Source organism: Mesitornis unicolor, unplaced genomic scaffold (genome assembly GCF_000695765.1).
Source record: "Mesitornis unicolor isolate BGI_N332 unplaced genomic scaffold, ASM69576v1 scaffold12994, whole genome shotgun sequence".
Classification (NCBI taxonomy): domain Eukaryota; kingdom Metazoa; phylum Chordata; class Aves; order Mesitornithiformes; family Mesitornithidae; genus Mesitornis; species Mesitornis unicolor.
In genome coordinates, this window is record NW_010178109.1 from 184 (window position 1) to 15832 (window position 15649).

Genomic DNA, 15649 nt, shown 5'->3' on the forward strand with positions numbered 1-15649 from the left:
GGATTCTTCCAAGGTAACATCTCTACAAAATGTTTCTTCCTTCTCCATCTAAACTCTTTTCATCTTACACATTAGTATAGAAACAATCTCTTCTTTGGTCATAAAGCAATTTGACCCTGATCATATCTGAGTGCTACCACAAATAGGTAAATGAATGACAGAGCAAAGTATTTGACTTTTACCAGTGCAAAGAATGCTTATGTGGACTTTCAAAAGAATACACATACACCCATGCTTTTCAGGAAATTGATGGGTCTGACAGGTTCTTAATTTGTAACATATTTGAGAAATTACAGCCTGAAGTTTAGCTTTCCGTTCTTAAAACAGTGGTTTAATCCTATACATAAGGGATTCATCATCTCCTGTTAACAGGTCACTTACTTATAATGAGATTTTAATACCAGTGTATAGAATATATGTTTCAAATACAAACAATTTCCCTGTATCACAATGCTTAAATATGGTTATGTTCATGCTAAAGGTTGATAGTTCTGATGGAAAAGTTTAAAAGAGTGAAACACTTAATGGCATTGCACTGTTCCAAAAACCTGTCCTATTAAGATCATTAATCAAACAGGACACAAGCTTAGTAAATATAATTACTGAAATTATATTATTTATTACTGCAGGATCAAAAATTGAGTTATTGTAAACTGTTGTTCATATCATATCCTCTGCCAAGCTTGCGCTTTTTGCAAATACAGTGCTTAAAATCATAAACCTGGGTCACTGTTGGTGTTTACATTTCATGGTTCATAGCTAAACCTGCCAGACACCTCAGCAATACAAAGAAACATGGTCATAATGTATGATGTGCACTTGCAATAGCTTCAACAATACTCACGAAGGTGCTATGTCCAGATGGTTGATACTGTAGCCAGATGTGCAAAATCCTCCCAGTGTTGTTGATATGGTCACGAATGCCACAGCGAGCGCATAGTTGCAGCCTATGAACCCAGCTGCTACCAAGAACACTGCAGGTCCAATCATTCCTGTGAGACAGAAATCTTAGAATCAATGGACTTTTAACAGGAGAGACACCAAGAGGCTCTAAGCTGTGTCTATATTTTCTATACAACTTTCACCACCACCTAGTGTACAGAATCCAGTACTGCATTACATACATTACAGGGGCTTACAAACCTGTTGCTGCCTCAGGAAACCAAAGCCAGGCAAGAAAAATCCCACTCTGGCTACAAAGGACAAACTTCAGCTAGATAAGAAAAACTAACAAAAATCAACTGAAAAGTGATTACTGAAAGTAATCTTACATTTACTGAAAGTGACTTCACAAGTGAGTTTTAGTTATTGTTACAGAAATAACAGAAGCCACACAGACACTGGTAGGTGAACTCTGCACTACATAGAAATTATCCCCAATTAACTCTCCAGGTTTCAGGAGCAAACACTGACTTCTGCAGGTCATAATAAGGTAGAGCTGGAACAGTTAATACAAATATATGTGTATACATATACACACACACACACACACATATACACACACACACACACACACATATACACACACGCACACACACACACACACACACACACACACACTTCTCCTGCAGACATCTTCTAGAATGAGTTTTATTTCACTTTTACAAGATCTGAACATCTGGTATATCTATAAGGGAGCCTGCTGGCTCCTTCTTTCCCCTGCCTCTTCTTTTAATCTGCAATCAACTTCTCTCCTTCCTAAATACAGCCTTCTACTTGTGTTTATTAAAAAGCTGGATCCTGTTGATCTCTTGGTGATTTCAGATCATCTCTCCTCCCGACTAGTCAAGATAAATTTGGATTCTATTTGGTCTTCTCCTACTCTGGTAGCAACTGCACATTTTACAAGTGTAATCCTATTCAGTTACTTAAGTCTTAAATAAACAAAACTGCACAACACAGGGCTGGGAATAGGCTCATGCAGAACAATATCCCGTCTCCATTTGAGAAAGCCATTCACAAAGTGTTATTCTGCCAAGCAATTATTACCACTTTAATGATTATTCTAGCTGACCATTTATTTAATCAGTTTGCTTGCAAGAATGAGGTATCTTGACCTAAACAAAGCTTCTGGCAATCTCTTATTGTTCTCTTATCCAATAGGCTTCCTTTTTAAATGGAAAAAGATAGGATTTACTCTTGACAAATTAATGTACTACTAAAGCTGCTCCTCTCAAGCCACACACAATCCTGCCTAATCTCACAGCAGAATGTCTCACTACTCTCCTAAACCCTTAATTTTCCCCAGATTGGTATTACATGTTCCAAACAGAGGTGATATTTGCACCTACCTATTAGGGTGAAACATTTGCGAACACAAACAGTGGACAAGTTCTGTTTTTCCCGTAAATGATCAGCAATTTGCCCAGACAGAATTATACATAACCAGCAGCCAAAATAAGGTAGGGCAGATAAAAACCCATTCTGTTAAGGAGATAAAAAAAGACAGTTAAAACTCTGAAATGACAATTCAATATGCTGAAAAATCACTTGTGCTGGAGCATTAGCAGAGACTGAACCAGAGGTGTCAAAACCATCCATCCACATCACTATTGTTGGTATTACCATAAGAGAGAAACCTAAGGACAAAAAAAGCAAAGCATTGTAAAGACACCAGTGTGTAAACTCTCACTTGCATGACTTAATCCATAACTACCAATGCAGCCAGACAAAAAACTCAAAAGTTTAAATCACAACCGGGTTCAGCATAAAGAAAACTATACATGAAGGTAACTTGTGGACGTTAAACAGATCATGCAGGTTTCCAGAAACATCAATTTCAAGGACAGGCTTTCAAGTGAGTTTCCAAAGTAAGTGGAAGCTGTAAATGTTATTCAGAATTTTGAAAGCTACATGAAATCTCAGGGTTTTGTCTTCTATAACTCTTCAGCATTACATTATCCCACATCTATCTGCTGAAACATCTGATGCTGGCTGTGATCAGAGACAAGATACAGAATTAGGATTAATCATATCCAGGCTAGACATCCTATGATCCCAAAGCAAAGCTGTTACTTGGGACCTGACACTACTTACACTGAAGTTAACTTCCATTACTTATTAAATAAGAGCTGTTTAGAGATTTCTGCACAATTCATCATATTTTTTGATGAGGAGAAACAAAAGGTACTAGTAAGCTTCATAGGTTTACAGCCTTTCTATACAATTATGGACAATTACAGATAGCAGAACTATAATTTGACCTGATCTGTGATTAAAAAGAGGTATTTGGATAGCTACTGGATAGACAGACTAACATTTATACACTGATATAAAATAGATAATGGTCAAAGAAGAAGCAAAAGCTTCCCTAGGAAATCTAACTTGAAATGAGCCCAGAAATACATCCCCACCTGAAATTCACTCTATCAGCACTCAAACGTGCTGCCTGTTGTGTTTCAATGCTCAGCTTTCAAAAGCAGTAAGTTTTGAAAAGTAGAAGATAGTCTCAGCAACAAAAGAATCGCCAGCTTCTCATGAAGTGCTGTTCAAAGATACAGCACTATTTGTAACCACCCCTTTTTTCTAGGATGGAGACTGGTGGACTATACAGTAGCGACTGCATAATATTTTAATCAGTAATGCAATTTCCATCGTAATGTGTGGCAACAAAGTTACTCCAACACCATTATGCAAGCTTTTTCTTCTTTAATGTTGCCAACAGTCAGTCCTGTAAGTCACTCCAAAAAGAAGAAACATAACCCAGAGACATAGGAAACCACTTCACGGCAGAACCTGTTCGCATGTAATGCAATGACATTTTACGAAACACACACAATTGAGGGGTGCTGGAGCAAATGACTTTCATAGATGTTTATACTATCACTGAAACTGCCATTAAAGACTGGTACAGTCAAGTAATTGCTATAAATAAGAATATTCCACCTCCCCACTCCTGTAATTTTCCCCTGAGAAATAATTTCATTTAAAAAAAATTCCTTGATGAGCACTATATCTGAACCATAAGTCTATGGTTTCATTTCATCCTTACTGAAAAAACAAGGTATTTTTACCTCTGCTGCTCATTGAGAAAAGGAAAGAAAGTGACAGTTTGCAAAGGGAAATAAAATACTTAAAATACTTTCAAGAATGCCACTTGTCCAATGATTTCCTTAGTTTTATTTTTCTCTTTTAACTGGAAATGTTCTCCTTTACCAGCAAGGAAAGAATTACAAGATAGTATCTCAGAGGCCATAGAACAAGCTATAAAATCTGAAGCAATCATACAAACCATATAACAGAGAAAAAGATTTTAAAGTTATTGTTTTAAATTGGAGCGGTTAAAAGTGGATAACGTGCATCTTCAACCAGAAAAATGAGCTTGAAAGCTAGCACTAAGCTATGTGTCAAATAAGTCCTCAAAACAAGTGGAAATTAAAAGGCAAGCAACATTTTTGATTGTGGGGATTTATTTTACCATTTCCCAGCTATAAATTTACATTCCAAGGTTCTTAAACAGGTTCTGCTATTCTAAACAGCAGGGAAGATCTCTGTTATTGTATTTCTTTAATTCAGAAGAAAGTGACTGTATTTTTACTTCTCTCACCTCCTGTGCATCAAACCGCAGGATTTCCTTCATGTACGTGGGCAAGAGCGTAAGAAGTGTATAGAAAGTCCAATTATAAGAGAAGTGTGCCACAACGATAGCCCAGAGGGGAAGGGACTCCAGTATAGGCCTCCAGGGAACTGATTTCTGTGTGGAAAGCTAGAAAAAGGGAAGAGAGTGATCAGGACATCAATATCAACATTTATTAAGTACAGTGTTTTGATCCTACCCAAATCTATTCACAATGAATAAATTACTGTGCTGAATACTGAATATTCTACTGAAAATTAGTATCCTTTCATAATTTTACCGCTATACTAATGTATACTGGAAGTATATTAATGTATGTTACTGCTCTGTTGTTAACTATTGCGATGTAAACCAATCACTGTAATCAGTTTTGTAATCAGAATTTCAACGAGTATGCCTTCCCTCATTGAGATTTGTTGCCTTCTGCTTTAAACCTTAAATCATTCATAGTAAAAGTCACACCCTGTGTTAATTCAGCTGAATCTTTCCTACTCAATCCTAGATATTAACTTTGGTCTCTCAGCCAGCTTCATAGGTTGTAAACACATTCCCAGTCACAGGAATAAACTCTTATGCATGCTTTAGGAACCAGCTCTTTAGCATTTTCAAAGTGTTTTCTCCACAAACAGTAATCTCTTTCTTACTCCAAAAGACATATTAAAAAAAGTTGTAAAATGTTGTACCACAAAGTTTAAAGACATTATACAGCTCTGGATCCTGTTTAAATAGAAGTGATAGACTTGAGCTTTTTATTTAAAAAGCACCACAGCAACATCTGTGACAAAAAGTATTATCATAAATGCTTTGTTTGATTCCCGGGTTGTTTCTCACTCATACAACTACATTGTATTTTTAACTTTTTGTTTGACAAATTTTGCTTTTATCTCAGATTAAGGATGTTTTTCTAGATATCAACAAAGCATGATGCTAATGATGATATTTCTGGTTTATCACAGAATGTGTTGGGTTGGAAGGGACCTTTAAAGCTCATCCAGTCCAACCCCTGCAGTCAGCAGGGACATTGGTACCAGATCAGGTTGCTCACAGCCCCATCAAGCCTGACCTTGAATATCTCCAGGGACGGGGCCTGCACCACCTCTCTGGGCAACCTGGGCCACTGATCGACCACCTCATGGGGAAGAGCTTTTTCCTCATATCCAACCTAAATCTACTCTTTTCTAGTTTAAAACCGTTACCCCTCATCCTATTGCTCCATGCCCTAGGGAACAGCTCTTCCCCAGATTTCTTATAGGCACCTTTCAGGTCCTGGAAGGTCGCTATAAGGTCTCCCTGGAGCCTTCTCTTCTCCAGGCTGAACAGCCCCAACTCTCTCAGCCTGTCCCCACAGGGGAGGTGCTCCAGCCCTTTGATCATCTTTGTGGCCTCCTCTGGACCCACTGCAGCACTTCAATGTCCTTTTTGTGTTGGGGACTCCAAAGCTGGATGCAGCACTGCAGGTGGGGTCTGACCAGTGCAGAGCAGAGGGGCAGAATCCCCTCCCTGGCCCTGCTGGCCACACTTCTTGTGATGCAGCCCAGGATGCGGTTGGTTTCTGGGCTGCAGATGCACATTGGTGGCTGATGTCCAGCTTCTCATCCACCAGTACACCAAGTACTTTTCCTCAGGGCTGCTCTCTATCACATCATCTCCCAGCCTGTATCAGTAATGAGGATTGTCCCTACCCAGGTGCAGGACTCTGCACTTGACCTTGTTGAACCTCATGAGGATGCCATCCCTTCCCTCTGGCACATTGACCGCACCACCCAGCTTGGTATCGTCAGCAAATTTGCTGAGGGTGAACTCAATCCCGCTGTCAGTATCATTAATGAAGAAATTAAACAGCACTGGTCCCAGTACAGGCCCTTGAGGGACACCACTTGTCACTGTCTTCTATGTGGACATTGAGCCATTGACCACTAGTCTCTGGATGTGACCATCCAGCCAATGTTCTTATTTAAGTAAGTGCGACTATACCAAAGTGCTGTACCTGATCTTTTAGAGAAGAGAGTATATATTCCCTTTCAGCATGTGAAATACTGCTGTGAGTTTCTGGTGTATCGCTAACCAGCCACATCCAGAAGAAGAACCATAACACACCAAGTGCACCTATTGTTGGGAGAAGATGGGTAAAGAAATAGAATGAGAACATAAGCAATTCTTTTGTGTGACTAATATTTGCAGATGATTTAGATGTTTTTTCCAAATACTCTAATGTAATTTTAATGAACATTATTTTTCTATCTATATACAAACACTAGTTCCCCAAAGTGGCTTAACAACGCACATTTAGAAGTAATAAAGAGGACTAAGCAGGAAAGTGCTTTTTTGTGGGCTCTTTTTTCTTTTTTTTCCCTTCCTCTTGGAAATGCCTCGTACAGCAAGAAAGTTGCGCACACAAACATATTGTATTTTTATCTGTCACATGGAATGACCAGAGAGGACACGGCTCACCCAGAGGAAATCAAAATTCACGTTAAATTTAATCACAAAAAAGTACTTTTTAAATATACACAGAATATCACTACATACAGCTGAACCCATGTACCATAAGCCAGACCCCAGAATTGTCATTTAAAGATGGTACCTTTTCAATAGTCAACCCAAATCAACTGTACTTTCATAAAACATTGCAATTTATATAACTTTGGCCAATTCTGTCTTTTAAACACTTATTTATACAGAAATTGGAGGTACTTTTCTTAAGGAAAGTGTAACCCTTGTCTTTTATTCTAATTCTTCCTTCCCCATGCAGAATACGAAACAGCTCAGGCATTTAAACAGACCTACAAAAAGCATCAGTTTGATCTATGACATGCTATTAGAAACTGTTTTCTGTGGTTTTGTTTCTTCTCGAACGTAACTCCCAGTAAACACGCTATGCCTTGCATTTTGGGCATTCCTTCAGGGCTCCTGTGGCTGCTGGAGAGATTTTCCATTTAAAAGAGCAGTAACATTTCACATGTTCTTTCATTCTGAGGAGAAGTTTGTTCCTGGGATTAAAGTTATTAACTCAATTTCACACTTCAAATAAGAAATTCCAGCCTGCTGTTTCCAAGTGGCGGGAGAGTTAAGAGCATTTGACTTGAACCAGCTTTTGTCCAACTCGGAGACAGCTTTGCTCATTGGAAGCAAGGCTTATATAGACATGCACAGGAATCTACTTAGCTTTAAATATCTCCAGTTTCCCAGAGGAATAAAAGATGTCTAATACATCTTTAAAACTTAAAATAAGTTCTATAATATACCATGCTTTTAAAAAAGAATATGAGATGTACCTTTAATAATTTTAAAAAAATACCACTTACCAAATATGTAAAACACATAAACCCAGTTCATATAGTAACAAATTAAACCGGATAGTGGCAGAGACACAACAGTTCCCAGCTGTGCACCTACCAGAAGAAAAACAAAGTGGGAAAATAATAATTAAAATTATAAAAGTTATTAAAATAATAAAAATTCAAATAATAATTACATCTCCTGTAGACCCCCTTCAACTAAGTGGCATTTCACAATTATTCTATTTTTTTCTGTAATAAATCAGGCAGAAAAGATTTCTCACCACCACTAGGAGCTGCCATTTCACCTTAAAGAAACACAGGCATAAAAAAAGATGCTTTGGCAGCTCCAAGTAAACAGAGCCACAAGTATCCAAAATTACAATCAAAGAGCGATAAAAGACAGGCACTCTTGGCACATTCATCTCCAATAGTGATGACTCCAGCGTAGCCAAAATAATGCAAATTAGTCAAGCAGCATTGCTGCAAAACGAGAGTGAGCTGAGCACAGTACAAGTAAGGACTTGAGAGAGATGGGGATAATATTTTGACTTGATAAAATTCGATCCACATTTCTCGTAACTCCTACTAACTCCACAGAAACAGGAATGCTAGGAACAAGAGCCAGAGGGCATCCATAAAACCAGCAGGTTCAAATCCCATGGTCCCTGAATTTGACAGGGTGTAGGATCAGGAAAGGAAGGAAAAGATGAGCAAATTCCATTTCAGATACAAGCCAAAAGCAGGAAAGACCTATTCTTGAATTTATAATTCAATATATATTTTGCAAATGACGGTGGGTTCCCTCCCTCTGCCCCATATCTAAACCAGATTATCAAATCTGGTTTGATAGGTAGATAACCCAAATCCAACCCATATTATTTTCATACTTAGGAACTCTACTGGTGAGAAATAGTAGACCTTGTCTCTTGATGTTAGCCATACAATCACTTCTCCAAACCTAATCTCAACTCAGAAAACATGTTATTATGACCCATGGAAGGGTCTGGTGAGTGCTTGAAATAGCACAAAGGAAGGAATGAGGCACTTGACTAGGAGGGAAGTGAGGAAACATGAGGAAGAAAGAATTAAGGCTTCATTCCTGTTTGCCCAAGTGAGCCACTAAACTGGCTTAGCTGCTTGAGAAACTGTAGCCACAGTTTACATGGTATAGCTCTGTCTTCTTGATGAAGCCCAGGTCAAATAAGAAAGCTGTAACAGAATTAAGACTAACAGGAGCGAGTAAACAAACCATTACTTCATTAAGTGAATGCAAAATCTGTCATCCTCAAAGAAATAACATCAATTTTGACAAGTAAATTTAGAAAGATACATTTTCACCTGCCCCACAAATGCTGCATCAAGCAATGGGACTGACCAGCAAACCCCTAAACCAGAGGAAATCTCAGTGGAGATGGGCTCAGGGACTAACGCAGGGTGTGACTGACCACTGCTGTTGCAAAGGAATCTGACTTTATCTCAACACAAAGGGGACGAGAGGGTGGCCTTTGTTTTGGATAAACAGCTCTGTCAGTTGAGTGGATCAGCTGAGATACCAGCAGTTGAGTGGATCAGCTGGTGGTGTACATGTGTCTCCATGAGTTCATTAAAAGTGTGACTGTCACCCTGAGTTAGCCAGACCAGCACGAGGGGAGTGAATATGTGGCTCAGCCCAACAGAGTACAAAACCTAAACAACTAAAACAGAATTTCTAAGAGAACAACAGACTTGAGCTGCCTTCAACCCATGTATTCCTTCCCCGCGACCAGGGATTCCCGGTGTCGTGATGGTGAGCATATTAGAGACCAGTAATGCAAATGTGTATTGCAATTGTGATATTTTGCTAGATGTTAGCTTACATTTGTACTGTTTTCAGTATATTTTGTACCACTCTGCTAACTCAAAAATCCTGTGTAATATCAAGCATCTTCAAATAAGTACATTTGATATTAAACATTACACCTTTCACATGTAGAATATCTAAAATAATCTGGTCAGGGAGTATTGGACTCTGACAAGGAGCTCTTGCAGTAATACCTGGGACCTTGGACATTTTCTTCCTTGAGTTCCTCCAAAAACACTTTAAAAAAACCCAAAAAAACTAAAAAACCACACACCTCTATCCTGTGATTCTGCCCCAGCTTTTCTGTGCCTAGCACTAAATCTCCTTTATTTACAGTATCTTCTGTTAATCAGCTTCACAGTAACTCTTTGCACCGCTTTATACCAAAGTTAGTCTGAAGTTTATACTTCACTGCAGATCAGTACTTTTCTCAGGGTTATAAAAGCCATGAATAAATGAAGATAATGAATGCAAAGCAAGATTTAATGCAATGTTATACTTTCCAGATTAAATGCCGATTAAAATTTTAATATAAATCCCTTTTGATTTAAGTCGATCCTCTAAGTTACTGCAGTAAAAATGTATAATCCCGTTATCAGCGTGGGAATTTCTCACCTGCATATGAAATACTAAGGAGCTTGCTGCGTTCCAGTGGAGGAGCCCAAGATGACCACATTGAATGCATTGCTGGGAAGGTAACACCCTAGAAAAGATTTTATTTTACTGACATGGAACAATGTTAGAACTCAAAGCATATTTCATTTAAAAGCAGTAGTACAGTCTGTTAGTTTCTTGTTTACCAAGAAACCACTTTTAAAAAGCGTGCAAGGCATGAGAGTAAGTAAATGGAATTAATTTCTCTTGCTCTTGATTCTGTATATACTGGAAAAGCTGTAAAAATACAAACGATAGTGTTTCAAGATCCTGGTTTCTGACAGATGAGAAGAGACAATTCTAGTTTTGTCTCAAATGTCCTTACAAATAAAACCCTTTTCTTATTCAAAAAGTTCAAGCTAAAATACAGGGCAAACTTTTTAATTATTCAAAATAATTAAAGCTAAACTCTCAAAAGGAAACAATCCATGTACAATTCCAGCATAGCAATACCCACAGGGTCTAAGCACTATAATTTTATTAGTAAATTATTCAGATACAATATAAATACAAATATTCAGATACATGTTCAAGCTCCATAGAGGAAAAGAATTACCTCTCCCAGTCCTTCCAAGGCTCTGACAGCTATGAGGTAGCCAACTCCCAGATTTGCAGCTAAGGGAGTAAGCAAGGTAAATACTGAGGTACCAAAGATGCCAAACCCCAGTAACAGCTTCCCTCCAATTTTGCTTCCAAGATATCCTCCTGGAATCTGAGTGACGATATAGCCATAAAAAAAAGAACCGAGGATCCATCCCTGAGTATCAGCGTCCCAAGAATACTTTACCCCCTAAAAACAAAAGAAAAAAGAATAATCAAAGAACCTAAATGCAGTAAGTTCAAAAGAGCAATTTATCTGACCATACTTTATATAACTTTAATCCATCATCACAAAAAAACATCCCAATGTGAAATATAAGCACTCAGGCAGTTATCCCTTTTTGGGTTAGGTGACACGGGTACAGATTACGTCGTCTGCGAGAGTATGAATCCCACTTCTTGTATCACAGTGTGGACATTGGCATTCTCTACAAAAAGGCTTGTCCTGCAGAAAGTTTATGGACAGAAAAGCAAACAAGGAGATGCAGATGCTTAAATTTAATATAAAGAAAGAGAGCAACCAAAGACAGGACTTACAAGGGTAGGTGGGAAAAAGGGGATAAGCACAGCAGAGGGAAGATGACTTCAGCAGACAAAGTAATAAAAGAAAAGATGATCGAGATAAGGAGCCTGAAGCTATAAAGGAAGTCAGCAAGAAGACATGAACTACTGCCCAATAAAGTGGTTTTGAAGTTTGGGATCACTTCCAAAAGTCCAATTTTTGAGCATCTAAATGAGCAGCATACATTTCACAGAAGTGATGAGGCAGAATCTTCTTCCCATAAAGTTCGCAGTTATAATTTGCTTCTGATTAATAATAAATGACCTCTACATGAGCAAGCAAAATGAAGGCAAGAAGACGGCAAGAGTGCTCGGTAATAAATTTCAATTATTAGATAGGATCTATGCAAGTTCAAATTCACAAAGTTGGTTGTGGATTGTTGTTTGGTTTTTTTTAAGAAAACATTTTCTCATACCCAACAGTTCTGTTCAGTTAAGAAATGTGACTTTAAGGATTAGTGGAAGGGAAATCGGAGATAAAGGCCATAAAGACAAGAATCATGGTCTGGGAAAGAGATCAAAGAAGCGAGAAGAACAACATTACATGTTAATTTGTAATGAGATTTCATGCCATTGAGACTGTACGAAGAACAGACAGATACAGACAGTGATGCGAGCTCTGACGCAGATGAAACAGCAACAGTTGATCACTGGCATATAAAACAGCGAGTCCCAGCAGATCTACAAGGTCAAATCAGCCAATTTGTCAGGAATAGCACACAAGGATGTACATTAAAAAAAAGGAACCCTGAGCAGAGTCTTCTAAATTAGCCAGTCATTTAAAGCTATTATTTTTCAGAAGAGCTTTAAAGGAACCACTGAAAAGGCCATCTGGTAAAGAGGAGCCTGTCCTCTTGCCACCTAAGCATGAGTCATCAATCACAGCCTTCTATTCAAGACATTTTTGCATGATACTTTAAAGGAAAATATGTTTGAGACCTCACCGTTGTGTTGCGAGGAACATTTATGGAGGAGGAATGATCTGGACACACATTGGAAGTCGTATTCTTTGCTAAGCTTGTGTTAGGCTCTACCATATCCACCAGAGCAACGCTTAGGTTCACACGTAACGCGTACAGGAGGAAGAACCCAAAAAAGGCCAGCAGGGCTAGGTTGTAGCGAGCTGAGCAGCATGCAGGGACTGAAACGAGAGGAAACAAAAAATGTTTGTTTTAACCAAACCTAACAAAGTAAGAACAAGTGATGAGTGGGTTTGTTTTGGGGTTTTTTTTGTTACAAACAGTCTTAGAAATTTGTAAGAAATTGTAAGAAAAAATAAGCAAGAAAACAAGCGAATTGTCCTAGTCCTAAGGAGTCTATTCAACAGAGGTAGAGACTGAGGGTGGAAAAACAAAAACACAAGCGTCCACTTTTCTAGCGATGTGTAAAACAAATTTAATTCTGGTTTAGCCAATTGGTGGCTACTCACACAAGTGTAGGGGCTACAGTGGAAGTGTAGCGTGTGGTCTGCAGAAATGGATTTAGAAGCATGGTTTCCAAAAGTCCTCTCCAAAATACAGTAATATGTATTCAAAGTAGAAGTTCACATTAAAAAAAACCTCCTAAGATTAGTGGGAAGCCTGTCATATATATGAAAACGGTTCAAAAAAACCTGAGGCTCTTACAGCAATGTTAAAGAACAACCATTGAGATTCCAGGCTGTTTTCTAGCACATGTCTTCCTTGTATAAGTTTGCTTATAAAGGAACATGCATTTGCTAACAGTTGCCAAAGAGAAAAAAATTAGAAGAAGGGCAATGGCGAACAGTGCAGCAGCAATTTCTCAACTATCCCTCTTCTGCAGTCACCATACAACCATAAAGTTGACATAGGAAAATGAGTCTTAAATTCAACATAAAATCTGTGTTGTGGCATTCAGCAGGCTCTGTCAGCCGTTTAAACCCAGATATCAGACTTCGCACTTAATTGTTGATTCCCTTACACAGCAGTGCGCAGCATTTGGCAGAGATCCTTCATCAGTACCAGGAGATGCAGATCAGAGTTGAGCTGTAACTTGGCCAGCAGACCACCAGTGGCAATAAATTTTGTAGCAACACAAAATACAGTTTACAGCTCTGCAGATACTCTTTATGAACTGGGGATGTCTGAGCCTACTGAGCAGAAATGTCAAATTGTTGAGAAACTACTTGAAGAATCTACTGAATTCAGAAATAGTTAGGTGGTGGAGTTTCCCACCTCGTGAGGAAACTATGATGCTAATGGAAAATTTTACGACCTGGATGTCTGAAACTCCGGGAGGCTTGGAGATCAGCACCTGCAGATGTTACATCAGTCTGCAGTGATGCCATCTTTCTCTGACTATTCAGAATTCAAATCACGAATAGAACAAGTATATCTATGAACAGCACTGATTGGAGCCTAATCTGCTACTGCAGCGTGTCTCTTGACTGAATTCCCTGGTATGAAATACCAGAGAAATACCATCTAAAGACTTCCCCCTTCCCAGTAACTTCCTGGAAACAAGGAATGAGCCTCTGCAATTTTGTCTTTTTCAGTGGCGACACCAACAGAGCCTTTCTGCAAAACAGTATTTTTCATGAAAGGAGTAGAACTTTCCCATTTTTGAAGTCCTCGCTTTATGTGAAGGTCATTATGGCTGCACAAGTGGTTAAAATGACTCAGAGAGGCTGTATTTGCTGTATTCATTTAGTAAATGAGTAATAAGTGAAGCTACTGTCCAAATATGCAAAATACCTTCCAGACCAGCGGTAATTGCAAGTCTCAACTCAGCAGCATTGGAAAGGCACATCCAATTTTTAAATGGCATGAAGGAGAGCAGCCAAAATTTTATTGCTTGCAGTAAAAACAATAAGCACCAAGAGCAGGAAGTGCTTAGTGTATAAAAACTAGTCAAACAGCTTCGCTGCCCTTTATTGTTGTTTAAAAGGCAATTTGCCTTAAATAGAAAATGCCTAGTCATATAATTCATAGCAATGAATATAATTACAGGTAAAGCTATTTAACCTTTCAGCTACCTGTATTTGCTGGGGTTAAACAACAATAACAAAGGTTGAATATCATTGATGATGTAACCCTTCCCTGGAAATGCAGATTAACTGGAACATCTATTACCATTCTTCTAGAAACCTCTTACTGGTTTTATGGAGCAAGCTCCATAAAACAGACGTGCAAGAACTCAAGATCACTAGGGTCACATTTGTTTTTCAGCCGTACATACTTCATCATAAAAATCTAATAAACATGTTGATCTGCAAATCTGAAACACATGCCTGCTTCCCTATCTTTCCACTGAGTGAATTTACTATACCTGAGAATATTAGACCAGGTCAACAGGAAAGAAGATTCGAGAAGATTCCAGACGCGTTTCAGTCAACCACCTCTGCAGGAGATTGCCATAATCAAAGAGACACAGACATTTCCCCCCTTAAAGTTTAAGCCAGCTAACCATAATGTTCCAGGTCTTACCTTGACCGGTAGTCTTGGGTCCTACATCTATAGTTAATTCTGATTTCAGGGGCATGTTTTATAATACTGCGGCTATAATTGAACAAGGTTCTTAAACTGCAGTTAAAAAAATAGGTCTGCACTACAAGTTGCATGGCAGTTAAAGGAAGTTGCTCTTCTGCCGTATTTTTCATTGTGGGTGAGGTGAACCACCTCAACTGGAGCATGACTCATTGTGCAAACTTAAGAACATATTGCTTTAGTAACCGACTTACACTCAAATTTCTCTCTTTCTGGCACTTTTACATCATTTTGTTAGCAGCCCCTCTTGCTGCTGTTACACATTTCCCAAGTAGGTTAGAGTATTTTTGCATGACACACTGAAGAAACTCAAAAATCTTATTTTATTCTTTGTAGTCTGTCTGTTTTGGGAAACCACAAAGCACAGACAAGCCCCTAAACACACCAACTCTGTTGTTAAGCCTTGACCCCATAACGATCCTCCTCTCCTGTAATTATCTTTCCTGCCTCCTTCCACCTCCCTTCCTTTCCACATTTCCAAAACAAGCAATTAGTCTTTCTCAAATCCTGCCTTAAAAATCAAATCCTACCATGCCCTCGGTGGACCTCAGCGATCGCTGATAGCTCGGCTGGCATTTAAGTCAGAATCACCCTCACTGAAGGGGCACCGAGGTGGGGGCAGGTATTTACA

The 15649-nt window shown here is 38.7% G+C and overlaps 1 protein-coding gene across 1 annotated transcript; it reads right to left on the reverse strand.

Moving 5' to 3' along the window:
• Positions 1-840: 840 nt before the first annotated feature.
• Positions 841-15013, reverse strand: SLC17A5 (solute carrier family 17 (acidic sugar transporter), member 5). Its single transcript, XM_010182335.1, has 9 exons — positions 14959-15013; positions 12457-12653; positions 10908-11141; positions 10313-10400; positions 7882-7968; positions 6564-6682; positions 4547-4705; positions 2292-2424; positions 841-992 (listed from the first exon to the last, which is right to left on the reverse strand). Exons 1-9 carry the CDS (start codon positions 15011-15013, stop codon positions 841-843), a joined length of 1224 nt encoding a protein of 407 aa, XP_010180637.1.
• Between the last annotated feature and the right edge of the window lie 636 nt (positions 15014-15649).